Source organism: Crotalus tigris, unplaced genomic scaffold, assembly GCF_016545835.1.
Source record: "Crotalus tigris isolate CLP2741 ecotype Arizona unplaced genomic scaffold, ASM1654583v1 scf7180000020129.766959, whole genome shotgun sequence".
NCBI classification, from domain to species: Eukaryota; Metazoa; Chordata; class Lepidosauria; order Squamata; family Viperidae; genus Crotalus; species Crotalus tigris.
Window position 1 is genome coordinate 143,876 of NW_024097870.1, and position 17,446 is coordinate 161,321.

Below are 17,446 nucleotides of genomic sequence, written 5' to 3' on the forward strand. Positions count from 1 at the left end.
AACGCCCCATAGGGGCTTAAATGCTTTTTACCCAGACGGAGACCTGACAGAGACTGGAAGTTCTGCGTGGCTGCCAGTCGATGCGTTTTACTCCATTTCTAAGCACACATTTGCATGCAGATGGAGCTTCCAGTTTCCCCAAGGTCTCCGGTCTGGTGAAAATTGTTCTGGCAGTGGCGGAAAGGAGTTGAGGGGGCGGGAGCAGGAGATAAGCAACACAAACACCCTGAGAGTTCAGGCTCCCTGTAAGGACCCGCCTCAATCAGTTCTCCTAAGAAAGCAGAACTCTTGAAACGACATCATTTATTGGGAGGTGTTGACAGCAGGAATAGAAGGCAAGATCTGAGAGTTTCCTGTGTGAATCAAGTAATTCAAAGTGTCCATAGTAACCCCACCCTAACTGTTCCTCTGGACGGTTCAAACAGGCCTATCCGCAGGTGTGAAAACGGCGTAGGAACAGAGTGATAAGGTGCCACTTCCAAGGCTATTAGTGTCTGCGCCATCTCTTCTGCGCTTGGAGAGAAGGCAGATGGCTGGAGGTACATTCCATTCTCACCCCATTAGAGACACATCAAAAAGGACAGAGCAAGAGACAGAGCAAAGCAAATACACATCGGCACCTCAAGCTCCCCCCCTCCCCCCGGAGAATAGCAGAACCCAGAAAGAATAAGAAATCCCATGGAAACAGAACATAGGGTTCTGACACTCCTATTCTCTGCAAAAGAGGATGGGTGCCTGAACTCGTGCAATATTACGGGCACCCAGGAGTTTCCATCAGCTCTCCTCTCCTTCAAAGGCAGAAACCGCGGCAGAGATGGACTTTTCAAAGTAAGTGAGTCTGGTGTGGCAGGAAGGGAGGGGGAAACATGAGGTATCTTAGTGGAGTGGAGAGGCCTTGGGGGCCTGTTCCATCACTAGGCCCCCATGGCTGTCCCCACCCTGAGAAACCTCATGTTCACTTAATGATCCATTCACTTGTTAACGAGCAGAGGGTGATCTCGTTCAAGGTACAAGATTCACTCCCACAAATTCTCGACTTATGAATGGAATGGGCAGTCTCCATTACATTTGTAACTCGAGGACTATTTGTAAATGGACTAAGTAGCCAAATGGATTTGAAATAACATTTTGAAATTAATTGTAAGAATCCTTCTTGTGGGTTGCTTAAAATTCTATTAAAAGTATACAGTACAAGACTTTGAATCTAAGTGTAAAAAATCTTTCAATGGAAAAATGTTGTGGGTTAGAGAAAAACATGATAAAGGAGACTTTGAAGGCTGGACACTAGAGGCAACTACAAAGAACTAAAGAAGAAATCCACTAATACAGAAAGGAAAAATTATTTAACTTTGGAAGAATTCAAGGATATTGGGAAAAATACACTAAAAAATTTCTATTAAGATGTCTGCTATCATAAGAATGGGCTTAAAAGAGGAACTGGAAGAAGATATTATTGAGAATCAGGCTATTTTGGATTTGGATTTTAAAAGATGAAGATTCTTAATATGTTGTTCTTAGTAGCTGTTAATGGGTTTTTACTGAGTGGGTCTGAATGATGAAGCTTTAAAGATTTGTCTATAGATGGATACATGAAGAAGAGATTGTTTGTATTTTAAAGAAAAAATAAGACTGTTAAAAGTAAAGGAATATGAAACTGATCTATTTGATTATATATTAACATGTGTGTTGTTATTTCTGGTAACTCTTAGGGAGTTTTGCTGACTAGGACTGAATTACCAATATTTATGATTTGTTCATAGATAGGAGATGAGATATATAACATGGGAAGTTCTTTTGTATAAATGATAACGGTAGGGATGGTGATAAGTTACTTGCACTTGTCTTGATGAAGAAGCAAGTAATATATATATATAAATTTGTCTCAGTCATGCACAAGAAAAATACACAGGACTTGTTAGTGGAGCTTTACAGAACTACATTTAAAAAAAGAAGAAGTGTGGTATGGAACCCTCGCTCCCAAACTCCCAAAGCAAAATAGCCACACATGAAGGGTTGGAAGATGAAAGAGAACAAGAATGGAAACAGAACAGAGAAGACAATGTCCAGATGAAGAGAAGTCTTCATTCCTTCTAGTCTTAGTTGATCAGACGGTACTTAGAATAGTGTATCCAGTTCTGAGCACTATATATTATGAAATGCATTGCTAAACTGAACTCTGTTTAGAGAACAACCAAGATAATAAGAGACCTGGAAGGGAAAACAAAAAATCAATTGGAGTTTTGGATGTCCCTCTAAAGAAAATCACAGGAAAACATCTAAAGGGCTGTCATATGGAAAATAACAGAAAATTGTTCCAGAATTGTTCTATTTCTACAGAAAAAACTTGTGCTCTGGCTACTATCAGGCCCTATTCAAATCGACCTATTTTAAATAGCTACAAATGAGTGTGTTCTATAGTCATTCATCTATCATCTTTACCAGTGATGGGATTCAAATATGTGAACAACCGGTTCTCTGTGTGGATACCGCTTCCAGAAGTCTATTCTGGGCCTGAGCAACAAAAAATTAGCTACCGGTTCTGCCGAAGTGGTGCGAACCGGCTGAATCCCACCACTGATCCTTACTAAGTCCTATTGTCACTGCAGCCTTTGTATTGAGACTGTCTCCTCTGAAAAAAGAGATTCCACACCCAGTCTGAATGGTTTTAACCTATATCTATTTGTCAACATAAATGTAAACACGAGGGTCAACAGGTAGAAGCAACAACAGTTTTTCCTCTTCTTGGGAGGCATCTTCTAACATGGCTATAATATCATTCATTTCAACAGCTAAGTCCTAAGGTAGCCTTACTGATTTCAAAGTGAACACCTAATCTACAAATAGTGGCTGCCCTGATCTTCATTAGCCATCCAAATGGTGATAAGTATAGTCATCCTGATTCAAGTAAGGGCAGCAAAAATAGCAAAAGTAACCACATCTCACTGACTATATTGCCAATATGATGTTTTATCCACTGTTCACATGTGCACCAATCCAGCTGAACCAGTTTTCGAAGTCTTCTCTTCTTTCTTCTTCTCTTTGCCACTTGACTGTCTCCTTATAGACACATACCTTCAGTTATCTTTGACATAGATTTATGCTGTCCTTTCACATGAATTTACAACCGTCATATAAGACAAACCAAGATGACAGAAATGAGATCTTAATCCAAGCCACAATTTATTTTCCAAAACATACCTTCTGTTCTGCAGATTTATACTCTTAGCATACACACACATGCACAAACATACTCACAAATACCAAAAAGGAAATATATAGTGATTGTGACCAGGAAGGAGGTACCAAGAGTTAAACATTCATCAGTGAAAATACCACTGTTTGAAAGCTATGAAAATGGTATTATTATGAAAAGTACTGGAAAAAATTAGTATTATAATACTAGACAGAACTTACGGATTTCTTCAATAATATCTGGATCACATTCTTTATATTTATCTACTTCTGCCTTTAGATGGTCTTTCTTCTGTTGTAAGGCACTAAATTCCTTTATTAGTGCTGCGCGTTCTGCCTGAATACATTTAATTTGGGAGAATCCAAAATAAAATAATCATCATTATCATTACAATTTATCACGTTTTATGGTCACTGCCCATACAGAGAATCCAATTTCTTATCTAGCAGATAAAACTGGTGCACTGTAAGATTTTTTTTCTATCACATATAAGTGCAATATAATTATGACAGTAATACAATAAGACAGGATTTCTATTTTATTTATTTAGCATATGCAAATTTAGTTTAAATATGTGAGTGTGTCTGTGTGTATTTACACACACGCACACACACACACACACAGAGGTAATCCTCAACTTACAGTTACAATTAAGTCCAAAATTTCTGTTGTTAAATGAGACATTTGTTAAGTGAATTTGCCCCATTTTCCGACTTTTCTTGCCACACTTGTTAAGTGAATCATTGCAGCTGATAAGTTAGTAACCCAGTCGTTAAGTGAATCTGACTTCCCCATTGACTTTGCTTATCAGAAGGTCGCAAAATGTGAGCATATGACCTTGGGACACAGCAAATCATAAATATGAACCTGTTGCTAAGCATCTGAATTTTGATCACATGATCATGGGGATGCTGCAAAGATCATAACTGTGAAAAACAGTCATTAAGTCACATTTTTCAGTGCCGTTGTAACTTTGAACGGTCACTAAATGAACTGTTGTTAAGTCGAGGACTATCTGTATATATAAAATTAATATGTGGACAATACAATATAGAAGATAATATATTAAGTAAAGATAAACCAAAATAAAATCACCATAATATGGAGCCATGGAATTTCAATGGGATAGATATAATCTGATATCTAAGGAAGCTGCCCATCTAACTGCTTCTGGTGTGGCTGCGATGAAATCATCCCAGGTACCTCGAAATTTCCTGAGGGGACATTTTTAAACTATGAAGTATATGAAAGGGTATGAAATATAGACTACCTCCACAATGGTATACCCTGGGCAATGTACTGTCTTAACAGGGAAGCTAAAAGTCTATATACACAATAACCAAACTGGATATTGCATCTCTTATGGTCAAAAACTACAGAGGCAGCAATTAGACAGGATTTATACTATCTGTTAAATATATATTTCAGGGCTGAGTAGAAAAGCATGTGTATTTTTGGCAATAATGGTTTAAGTATGTGCAGATTATTAGAATGCATCTCTAGTTACAGTTCTTATAAATCCATGTTCATAATCTAGTATGGTATGAATACTTTAAAGGAAAGTGTAACAAATTAAAAAAGGATTTAGAAATAAAATGATTTCTAAAATATATTTAGAATTTCAAAGAAACTCCCCTCATGTAACATATAATATTAGTACTATTACAGAGCTGTGTTTTAGGTCAGAGATGCCCAACCTTTTGGGCACCAGGGACTGGTTCCATGGAGAGAGGTTTTTCTGTGGACCGGAGGGTGTGTGGTTTTGTGTGCTGCCTGCATCTCGTGGATGGGGCTTTGCTTGTTTGTGCAGACCAGTTGCTGGCATGTGACGGCCCAGTACTGGGGGTTGGGGATCTCTGTTTTAAGTAACACAGACAACCCTGCATTTTACAGCTGCCATTTACCCAAAATCCATACTTTCATCCTGACCACTATATTTCAAATTGGAATTCCATCTGAACTTGGGGCATGGCAAAATAGGGATTCCATGGTATTCCACCCCACCAGATTTTTTAAAAATTATTTCAGAAGGCATCATAAAAGAATACAAAACTATCACAAGATTTAAGATATTGTCATGCAGTAATTTTTTAGGGCTTTTGAGCCACCACGCAAAATTACACATGGCAAATGGGGCTTGATTTGTTGCTAATCAGTGTTCTGAAATAAAACGTACAGTATCTTGCCGCCCAATTTTTGATTGCTTGATGCTTTCTTCTAAATCCTTTTTCTTCTGACAATATTCTGAGAACTAAAGGAAAAGAAAAATTATATAATTAATATTTATATTCAATATTCATTTTTTAAATTTCATTTTCATTTTAAAAAATGACATTTAGTTTCAAATGGGCTTAGATTTCTATAATATGCCTGTTCATAAGATGGCTATTATGGTTAATTAATCATAACAAAATATCCATTTACTGGAAGATTATGAAAGAATAGCTTCTTTCTGCTGGATAACAGAATTATACGGTGTAAAAATATGTGGCGAGAAAGACACTTAAGATAGGAATATATATATTTTTAAGAAAGCATTTCTCTGAGATAGGCTGATGAAAACCCAAATATCACTCAAACCAATAAGTGATACTTTACACCTAGACCCACACAGGTAAAATATTCATGCATACAAAGATGAATTCTCCATCATACCAGCTTATTTTGCTTTTTTTCTGTGCAGATCAGTAATCTTAATAAAATATCAAGCTACAGCCAAACCATCATTTTTATTTCTCCAAGATTATCAAAGGGCACTAGGTAAGTCTTAAAAGTCTTATAATGCTAATAGCTGGTGCTTTGCAGCAAGTCAACATTCACTTATTATTTTTAATTAAAAATATTTTTTAAAATTAAAATAGGTAAGGAGTTTATTGGGATTCGAAGAAACTGTTCATTAACAGACTTGAACACATTAGCAATACACTGCTTATCGTATCGTATCATATCATAATCATATCTATTACCAGACATCAGTGTCAAGACATATGCTTTTTATGTTAATGTTTATGGTTCAATCCTTTGCTGCTTTATGCAGAAATGGAAAAAAATCTCTTTCTAACACAAACTATTACATTTAATGAGGAGGTGCAAGTATGAAATAAGATATTACAGTTGTTGTGAGAACCACCATTCACAAAGTAATAAGAAAAATCATACACCAAACCAGTTATAAAAACAAAGAATAACTAAAAACCACCGCTCTCATTCAAAAGTCAATTTAAACTCTGATTTAGTGATAAATGGGGCTAGCTGAAATTCATGTGATATTTAAAGTCTTTCACAAACAATTATTATAATTTTATATATTTATGAGATTTAGATGACTGCAGGTCTTTTATACAATAACCCTGAATAGCTCACAAAAACAACAATAAAACCAAAGAAAAAATAGTAACAGCCTAAAAAAATAAAACAGTATAAACAACAAAAACCAACTCCCAAAGCCCAAGAACCAAACTCCTTTATGTTGACATTTATACCTCACCCTAGTCCAACACTTCGGAGAAGAGCCACTCCCTCAAGACCTTCTAGATTCTGAAGCTAAGAGGTGGGAGGCTTGCCAACTCTCAGGGCAGTGGCTGCCACTGAGAAGTTACCCTTCCTGGATCTCATTTTTTTAAGAAGAAACTGGACAGCCATTTGTCCAAAATGGTATAGGGTTTCTTGCCTGAGCAGGGGGTTGGACTAGATGACCTCCAAAGTCCCTTCCAACTTTATCATTATTATTATTATTAGATGACAACACTTAAGGGAGGGGACCCTGGGATATACCTTCCCTATTCCACTTGGTGGAATGGGCAAACATCCTTAGGGAAACAAGGTCCTTCAAATAACATTCAGGGTTTTAAAGGTGCTATTCAGACTTTTAATTGCAACCAGAAAAACATGGAAACCATTTCAGCTTGCACAGTAGGAATATAATATAGACAAACTGCAAAATACCTATAACAGTGCACATTACTGCATTCTGGGTCAGTTGTGACTTCCAGGTAGCCTTCAAGATGCCTATGTACAGTACTGTGAGTACAACAGCTGAAAAATGACTAAGCCATGAGTGACTATGATAAATGTATTTTATCAGTTTGTGTGTATATACAAACATATGTTACATAGCGAAAACATGGCTATATAGGTGGCATAGTGTATGTGCATTAAATTTATTGAATGGTTTTCTAGAGGGGTAATTGGTTTAATTTATGGCAACAGAACACACTCAGTGGCTTATCAATTCCTTGAAGATAATTTGTTAGGTTTTAAAACAGTTCTTCTCAAACCTGGGTAAATTATCTAAAATCAGGTAAACGTGTTTTTTTTCTTCAGCTAATAATACAGAAATCACAGGGACATTTAAATAAGGACATTCTGATAAGTAGTAAAAAGAACTTTGATAAATGGTTTTGGCAATGAAGGAAAAAGTTTGGGAAGGGCTACTTTAAGATGTCACAATAGTTCATTGCTTTTATCACTTAAATCTCTATTTTTGATGAATTAATCTTAACTTTGTAAATGGCAGCAGCTGCTGATAAACTTATAAAAAGGCATTCTCAAAAGTTTGAAAGAGTATATAAATTCTGCATGAATATAATAAATACAGAAAAAGTGCTATAATCTCAATATTTTATATGTTCAGCACCATGTCTTTTTAATATCTGTAAGTATATAGACTATTGGATGAGTTACTGTATTTTAACGTCTCTGAAATGTTTGCTAATATAGCAATTTTTATGATCAGATTTCCAGCTAAAACTGAGAATGGTTCACAGCATAACATACAAACTATTTTACTAAGGTTCTGTTCTGTTGATTTACTGACAAGTAAATTGTAGAATCTACTCTATCCACATTGCCTTATATGGGAAAGCCTCTCAAAAGGTATTTTTGCACAGGATATTTTTATACAGCAACTCACTCATTTTTGCAGCAAAGATAAAAAATCAATCTTGGATCTCAGCTTTTTACATTCCAGCATTTTAACATTTTAAACAAAAATCTCTTTCAACTTATAGTATTGCTTGATTTAGCAAATCTTTCTGCATTGCAGAAATGATACTACACAAATTGACTTATCTGGAACTGATGACTAAATATTTATAATCCCATTAATAGGATAATAAGACATCCAGTAAAAGATCAGCGTTTTTACATAATTATCTATCAGGCATTTCTAGTAAACCATAAATAAAACTTGAGGGCCTTGGCATTTTCTTACTAATGTTCTCCCAACAACCAGTAGTATGCATAACATTTTGCTTTGGCATCTGTAAGGCGACCAACCGTCCTCCTTTTGGGAGGACAGTCCTCCTTTTGTGAGTTCTGTCCTCCCTTGAAAAGTGTCCTCCTAAATGTCCTCCTTTTCCATATACCGTCCTCCTTTTGGGAGAACAGTCCTCCTTTTGGGAGTTCTGTCCTCCCTCGAAAAGTGTCCTCCTACATGTCCTCTTTTTCTATATATGAAGACTAATCTGCAGGGCTTTTTTTTTCCTCATAGAATGCTCAGAAGGTGTTCCGGGACCTTTTTTGATGGTTTTTTTCAACTTTTGCATGAGCTGTGCTACTCCCCCTATTGGCTTTCGAAAGCCAATAGGAATTGCTGCTGAGCACGCCAAAACACCCGAGCGGCAAACTTTGCACGTGCAAGTTGCAGGAACTTTGCACCCCTCACTGCTACCCAACTACACCATCTACTACTTAGTTCCGAAGATAGCTGGAGGAGATTGGAGCAGTAAGTTTCTCTTGATCTTCCCTGTTCGGTTCTACACGGGGATGCACAGGGTAGGCAGTGGTGCTGGGGGGCGGCTGGGGGGGGGTGGCTGCAGGGCCAGAGCCGGTGCGGCTGGTGTTTTGTGAGCCATGGGGCCAGCTCTACGGGGATGCACAGGGTGGGCGGTGGTGCTGGGGGGTGGCTGGGGGGGCGGCTGCAGGGCCGGAGCCAGCGCGGCTGGTGCTTTGCCTTTGCGAGCCACAGGGCCAGCTCTACGGGGATGCGCAGGGTGGGCAGTGGTGCTGGGGGGCGGCTGGGGGGACGGCTAGTGCTTTGCGAGCCGCGGGGCCGGCTCTCCACGGCAGGGCAGCAGTGATGGCAGGGCGGCTGTGGGCGCGGCGGGCAGTTGATCTTCCATGGGCTGCGCCAGCTGGTGGTCTATGCAGTGCTGACCTGTGCTGCCACCACCTCGCCCTGCGCACCTATGTGGCCGTCCTGGAGCACCTGGCTCACAACACCTGCCTCTGCCACTCACCCCCGCACAGTCCAGCTGTGTAGATTTTTGGACAAGTGAGAAATCGAGATTGAATGTTGATACTCTAGCTGCAGCACTTGCCGTAAAATTCAATATGAAGGATATTTCTTGTTCAGATATTTCCAGTATACTGTTAGAAGATGATACATTGACAAAAAATATTCATTCAATGGAAAAGTACTCATTTAAATAATTAATAGGCATGTAAGCATAATTACAATATAAAATGTTATTGTTACAAATGTTTTTATTATGCATTTATCATATTATACTGTATTCTGTATTATTGTTGCAATAAATACAATGTTTCTTTTATTTATTCGTGTCCTCCTTTTCTTTGTAAAAAAGTTGGTCACCTTAGCATCTGGAAATATTACTTTTCTTTTAAAACCAACTAAGTTGGTTCCCATCAAATTCACACAATTTTGCATTATGCAAAGTTCTTCCTTAATCTCTGTGCTCAAGATTTTAGGATTGTAAGCATACCTAGCATGATAACTGTGTTCACTTAGTTTGATAATGCATAATTTTACATACAGGGCCATTTCCTGAACCTCCATATTTCTTTTAAGGTAAAAAGCTCCAAATGCTGCTGTATTTCATGAAAAGTAATTTGATTTAGCAATTTAGTAATGTTATTTAATCAGAAACAATAGTGAAAACATAGCTTTAACCATACCAAGAAATAAAACTGAACCTTAAACAATGTATTTTCTACACTCATAAACTTCCCAAAATAATTCCTGAAATTCGTGTGCTATTTAGCTACGAAAAAAAAATGAAATAATCCTGCAAAAAATGATGATGATAATGATAATATAATAATGATTATAGTCATCATAGACACAGATGGAATAGTAGATTGGACTGGAGCAGAACTAAAAGCCCTGGATAGGAAGAGTAGAAAAATAATGACAATGAATCCTATCCTTTATCCTCGCAGTGACACAGACTGACTCTACCTACCAAAGAAAATAGGTGGCCATGGAATGTTGCAAGTACATTGGATGTTTTAAAAAGAAACAAAAAAAGCATTTGAAGAATATCTAAAGGACAGTGAAAAAGATGTATTGAAGCTAGTATACCAGGAAGGTTTACTGACTACTGGAGAGCCAAACTGGCTTACAAGAAAGATCAAATGAAGAATAGAATGGAGGCATGGGAAGACAAAAGTATTACACATCCAATACATTTTAAAAAATAGCAGGGAAAATAGATAATAACAAGACCTGGCAATGGCTAAGGCAGGAAAATTGAAGAAAGAGATAGAGGAACTAATTCTGAGTGCACAAGACCAAGCCTTAAGAACAAATGCATACAAAGCCAGAATTGAGAAGATAGCAACAGCCTATGCTGTCTATGCAAAGAAGCTGAAGAAACAGCGAACCATCACACAGACTGACAACATGCAACAGCATGACAAAATAGCTATAATGTTGCATTGCAAGATCTGCAAGAAATACCACTTGTCCGCAAGCAAGAACCAGTGGGATCATAAAATAGAGTCAGTCATAGAAAATGAAGAAGCTAAATTGTTCTGGGAGTTCCGACAGGCACCTGTCATATAACACCCCAGACTTAACAACTGTCAATAAGAAAGACAAAAAAGTCTGGATAGTATCAGTACATGAAGACAGCAGAAAAGAAGAAAAAGAACTGGAGAAGATGACAAAATACAAAGAACTGAAAACAGAAACAGAACTATAATATTAGCAAGCAAAGGTAGTCCCAATAGTGATGGGTGCCTGGGGTGTAATCCCAAAACAACTGGAAGACCACTTGAACACCACTGGCATTGACAAATTCACCATCAGTCAACTGCAAATGGTGGCTTTACTTTGAACATCTTCCATCCTGTGACGATACTGTATCTGTAACACCATTGAACATCCACATCTACCTATCCCAGGTCCTTGAAAAGGACTCGATAGGTAGACAAAATAGAAAACCCAGTCTGAATATCTGGTGACGAACCACAGTAATAACCATACCAATAAAAGGGTGAGTAAAGAAGATAATAAGAAGGATAAAGTCACACTGCTTGGGTTAATAGACATTAGACAGTACTGTGAGAATTAGGTGTTCAGCAGAGAGATGGCACGAAGGAAAAAAATGTCCCTGTGTCTAGTTGTTTGGCATACAATGCCCTATAACACTGTCCCAAGGGAAGGAGTTCAAACAGTTTATGTCCTGGATGTGAGGGGTCTGCAGATATCTTCTCAGTCCTCCTTCTGACCAACATAATATACAGGTCTTCTGTGGAAGGCAGGCTGGTTGTAATTGTTCTTTTTGCAATTCTTTCTGATGCTATGTATTGTCTCATATTCCAAGAAACAGGAAAAAAAATCTTGTAAATATTTTTCTGTTCCCAGTCAAAATGATAGAAAATGGCTGAAAAATCAAGACAAGCCATTAATGCCTTTTCCAAATAACACTTTTTATTAATATGCATAAACTTTGGTAAACTACAGTTTATGCCTTTTAATAAAGTTTGTTAGTTAGAAAAGATGCAACCAGACCCCTGATTTTTGCCACCATAAATTAAGATGACATTTACAGAAGTTCTACATGTATGCTTTTGTTTTTCTGGATAATTTTTGGGGTAATTTTTTAAAATTTATCTTGGCTTTATATTAGAGGCTTCAAGACTGGCTTACTTACAAGGGAGGACTTTTATAGCTTTAACTATTGTCCTGGCCAATACATCTCACATGTATTTCTAAACATATCTTATAAAGCAGCGACCCACTAGTGCTAGTGCTGCATCCACAGGGCGCAAAAACAGGACGCCACGCCATGGGGTGCAAAAATTGGCCACCGCCGCACCTCAGGGTATGAAAACAGGTTGCCGTTGCGCCACTAAAACGGGGTGCTGCTGTACTATAGGGTACAAAAATGCACTGCCATGGTGCTGCAAAGCACAGAAATGCACGCTATCACGCCGCAGGGCACAGAAACAGGCCAACACAAATGGCCACTGCCACGCCATGGGGCATAGAAACAAGGTGCTGCACTATGCAAGAACAGGACAGGGCTAGTGAATATCATGCGGGCGCTAGCCCTGCCCCATTTGCGGTGTACATGTGCTCGTAACCCCGTGCACTCGAGCGCGCATGCACACATGTAAAAATGCTTCCTCCTCCCTTTTCCTCCAGTATGACCTCTGTTATAAAGGAAACCTATGCCTGAAGAGTCACAGTACAGATGAAACCAGTTTATAGTGCCTCCTACCACTCAAGAGCTAATATAACACGTAACATAGTTCTACAATTATTACAAAGAAAATGACAGGTTCAATTGCAATGATAAACAATATTTTCATAAATATGTTTCATGACTCAGTTTTACCATTGCTATTTTCTTTTTACCCTGGCCATTTTACCTTATCATGGTTACTTTATCTTTAAATTTATTGAATTTATATTAATCTCAAAAATTAATCACTGGGATAGGACAGCTGAGAGAATGTACTTCCTGTTTCATAGCAATAGACATAAAGTACTCTGACCCAGTCCTTTAGATTAGCCAATAGTGGGACAATTTCACTGGGATTGTTTCCCCTGTCTTGCTAGACATAGCATTTCGTTCCTACTAATAGTAACCTTGCACTGGACAACTGAAAGGCAGTAATTAGTCAGGCAAGAATAATATGAAAGGAAAATGGGGAAAGCATAAAATAGCTATTAATACCACTTATATTCATACCTTCATCATGGATTTTTAAAGAAACATTTTTTGTTCCTTTTCTAAGCCCTTTTCTTTATATTTCTTGTCTTTATAAACCTGAAGATAGAGCTTGTCTTACTGTCTTAGTTTTATTTTACTTATATGAACTTTTTCAAGAGACAACAATTATCTTCAAAATGTGATAACATTCAGAAATTTAAAAATAATATTTTATTACATCTTATAGGAAACTGTTGCTTAAATGTTAATATAGTGAAAATTATTAAAATGTATCAATTGTAGTGAGGATCATTTTAATGATAAATAGGAAACTAGAATTTGACTATAAATAAATACTGATTTTTAAATATATATCTATTCTCTATTACCCGTGTTTCCCTGAAAATAAGATCCAACCTGAAAATAAGCCCTAGCCTGATTTTTTGGGGGGTGAGCCTAATATAATCCCTACCCCAAAAATAAGCCTGGGGGGGATAGGCGTGGCCAGCACAAGAGGCGGTGAGTGCGAGAGCACAGATGATGTCCGGCAGCAGCTGCAGCCTGCCAACCCCTTGGCACAGCGCAGATAAGTCCGAGTTCAGAGGCAGAGGCAGGGGGGAAGCAGGCGATCCAGACATGCTGTGTGGCTGTTTGGCTCACGGGAAGCTTGTGCAGCAGCACCGGCAGCAGTGGAAGCAGACACACCGGGGGAGGCAGGTGATCCCGACACGCCATGTGGCCGCCTGTCCCAGCATAGCTGCGGACAAGCCAAGAGATGGGACAGAATGGGCAACACGTCAAGATTGCCTGCCTCCCCTGGTACCTCTACCTCCACCTCCTGCCGGAGCCACTGCACAAGCCTCCCGCAAGTCTCCCGTGAGCCAGATGGCCACACGGCACATCTGGGTCACCTGCCTCCCCCCTGTGCCTCTGCCTCCACCTAGCTCCACCGCACACCTCTCGCCCGGGGGAGACTGGAAGCTTCGTCTGCTTGCAAATGGGGCACTTTGAAACGGAGCGATTTGCTCCGTTTCAAAGTGATTTGCTCTGTTTCAAAGCAATTCGCTCTGTTTCAAAGCACCCCATTTGCAAGTAGACAAAGCTTCCAGTCTCTGTCATTTCTTGATCCAGGCGAAAAGTGCATCTGCCCTAGGAAGTCCTGCAACCTGTTGCGGCTGTGGGCAAACAGATGGTGGGAAGGAGTGGCCAGCCGGTTGGCCGCAAAATAAGAAATCCTTCAAAAATAAGACCCAATGAATCTTTTGGCAAAAGAAAAAAATATAAGCCCAGTCTTATTTTCAGGGAACACGGTATATATAAATGCTACAATCTCTCATTATATATACATTGTATGTACAATTATATATACAGTTTAATTTCACATGTATTTTTCACTTATCCTTGGATAAACGTATTCTGTGCCAAGAGTAAAACTTAACACCTTAAGTCAGGGGTCCCCAACCCCTGGTCCATGGACCGGTACCGGGCCACGGCATGTCAGCAACCGGGCCACACAAACAAGCAAAACCCCATCCACGGGATGCAGGCAGCACACAAAACCACACCCCTCTGGTCCAAGGAAAATTCTCTTTCCACATAACCGGTCCCTGGTGCCCAAAATCTCAATGTAGGGAAGTAGGATAGTCTGGAATAGCTTCTTATCAAGTATGGGGTTTTTTCTTCATAAAATGACAAATCCTGGTAAAATTGCCTTAACAATCTTTATTCTTTTTATTATGACATTTAAAAATATTTAAAAAATATTTTTCTTCTCGTTAAACAACTTAAAATTTTAATCAGAATTGCTGTGCAGGAAGTAAATGTCTGTATTGAATTGAACTTGATTATATTATTATGTAAATGTTGTTGTGTTGACCTTAAATGGAAATGGACTGCCACTGTCTTCTTTTAGGATCTTTTTCCAACTTATCAGTCTTGGTCACAATCCTGGGAAAACCTGGTAGTTTCTTATTTAAGTATTAATTATGTTTATCCCTGCTTATTTATTTTCAGAGATCAGCAAAGCTTAGAAACTGCTGAACTGGCTTTAATTCCTTCTTCTACAGTGATTCGGATGAAAATTAATTTGCCCTATTGTTAATAACAAGACAGGGCTGGCAAAAATTGAATTCCTCCCCAATTGCTCCCTAGCCTAATACTGATTTACAGAATTGCAGAATGGCAGGACACTCAGCCAAAGAGTTTCAAGAGTTAACTAAGATCAATAAAGTCATTCCAAAGTCTTTTGGGTTCTTCCAGACCACAGTCGTCATGGAATCATTTGGCAAAACTCCTGAAACCTGATATGTTTATTTCAGGTTTAAAACAAGACAAATTTTCCATTTCACAAAAGCCCTGCATGCATAGTTTACAATTGTGCCCTAATACACAGTTATAAGAATTCTCTAAAAGTTACAAACTGGGCCAATGTGGAAAAGGAAGTCATTCTTCCACTCAGTATCTGGCAAGCAGAATTCTATCCAAACATATGACTTACGACATATTTCAACCTCAAAAGGAGAGTTAGACATATTTATCATTCTAAATCAGACAAATCTTCTGTAATAAAAGTAGGACATGCCTAATAACGATTAAATTTGAAAAGTCTGAAATTCTGCTTCTGTCCAATAGAAGTGAATAGGTGAAAAAGATACATAAAAGAAATAAAATGAAAGCTGAGCAAACCGAACACATTATTTTTGTTAAGCTTCTTATTATCACACTGTAACAGAAAATTGTAGCATCTTTTTGCCTTCATCCTGCATGGTTGTAGTGTCTGCTTATTTTTGCATTGGTCTTACCTCGTTATTATAGCAAAACTATCTGTGTGAAGCAACAAGGAGCTTTGTTTATCGGCTGGCCAGTTACAGTCTAACTCTGATTAGGTGAAAAGAAGTGGCCCAGAACCCCCAGCTAGCTTCCATCTCCCCCCCCTCACCTCCCAGTTCAGCATATCAACCATTATACCATGCCGATTCTCTCTACATAGTACCATAGGTATAGTAAATTTATTCTATAGACTGGAGAAAATGAATCAGTTACACTGCCTAGAATTTTGCTAAGGTAGGCTAGCCTTTACCGAGTTTTTAAACCCTAATAGCAAATATTTAATCAAGGGCCAGCTAATTCTTAGGTTCAGGGCACTAATCTTAAAAAAACAGAATGTTAAAAAAAAATCACAAGATTTTTATTCATAGTATTTCATGTAATCTCACATATCAATAAAAATTTATATCATCTTAAATAAAATATCAATGTTTTATTGCCTGGTATTATTTGTTTTAAAAAACCATTTTATTATTGTCATATTTGATAATACTGGAGATTATTTTCATATCTGATAACATTAAAGATGGCTTCTAGGCACTGATGCTTTGATGTCTACAGTGCCAGATGTAATTTAATAATATGTGCTTCTGGCTAGTGTAATGAACTAGCCAGGAGTACGTATTATCAATGAAACTAGCAATATCAGATTCTATTTCTAATATTCCACTTTTTCTTTGGCTCCAGTACCATTTTGGAGTTAAACAAAGCATGCTCTCTCTTATATCTTATAATCAACAAACACAAATGTAGCTGTTCTATTCATATCTGAGTCTTGGAGCGCCCCTGTTCATTTCTATATTACTTGCTGAAAATATTTCTGTCACCCCAGCATTCCTTCTTCTGATCTTATTTACGATTCCTTCTTTTTCTCTATACTGTACCAGTTTTACTGAAATGGCAGCTGTACGGCCCCTGAAAATCAAACTGCATGTTCTGAGTAGCCTTGATGTAATCTATATTAACCTTTAAGCGCTCTAAATTCTTCCTTCCCATCAAGGAACCAAGAGTTCCTGGTCTCTAACAATTGGAATGCAGCCAGGGCTGTTGTAGCACAGGTGAACTTCTCCCAGCATAGAGTAGCAATGAAATAAACATAATTAAAAAAGCATTTGTCTCTTAGGAAGGTAATGTACACTAGCACTGTTCTGCCAATAAAAAATAGCTAATTCAAGGACCATGAGAAACATTCGATTAACTAAATGGCAGAAGAAATATGTGTTAATTGGTAAATGCATGTGGTAAAAAATAATCATAATATTGATGTTTTTATAAATGAAAAACTGGAAAAATGTTCCTTTTATTGTATTAAGAGGAGCAGGTCAGCAAAGCAGTAGACAGAAAAAGTATATTTGCAAACATTTTTAAGTTATCCATGTAATATCCAAATACAACTTTGCATCTGGTTGTCCAACTTTTATTTCTCTAAGATAAGTAGCATTCATAAAAACTATCACATTTTCATGTCTGTTTCATGAAGTTATTAATGGTGCTTAAAGCCCTTGCATAGTAAGTTCATTAC

At 38.0% G+C, this 17,446-nt stretch overlaps 1 protein-coding gene across 5 annotated transcripts in view; it reads right to left on the reverse strand.

Annotated features, from left to right (window-relative positions):
- Positions 1 to 17,446, reverse strand: part of MND1 (meiotic nuclear divisions 1) — a 40,118-nt gene that overhangs the window by 11,734 nt on the left and 10,938 nt on the right. For all 5 annotated transcript variants that reach the window (XM_039365588.1, XM_039365594.1, XM_039365593.1 and 2 more), the window contains 2 exons: positions 5,370 to 5,444; positions 3,415 to 3,529 (listed from right to left, as the gene is read on the reverse strand). In XM_039365588.1, coding sequence (XP_039221522.1) covers positions 3,415 to 3,529; positions 5,370 to 5,444 — 190 coding nt within the window. The remainder of the gene's footprint in view (positions 1 to 3,414; positions 3,530 to 5,369; positions 5,445 to 17,446) is intronic.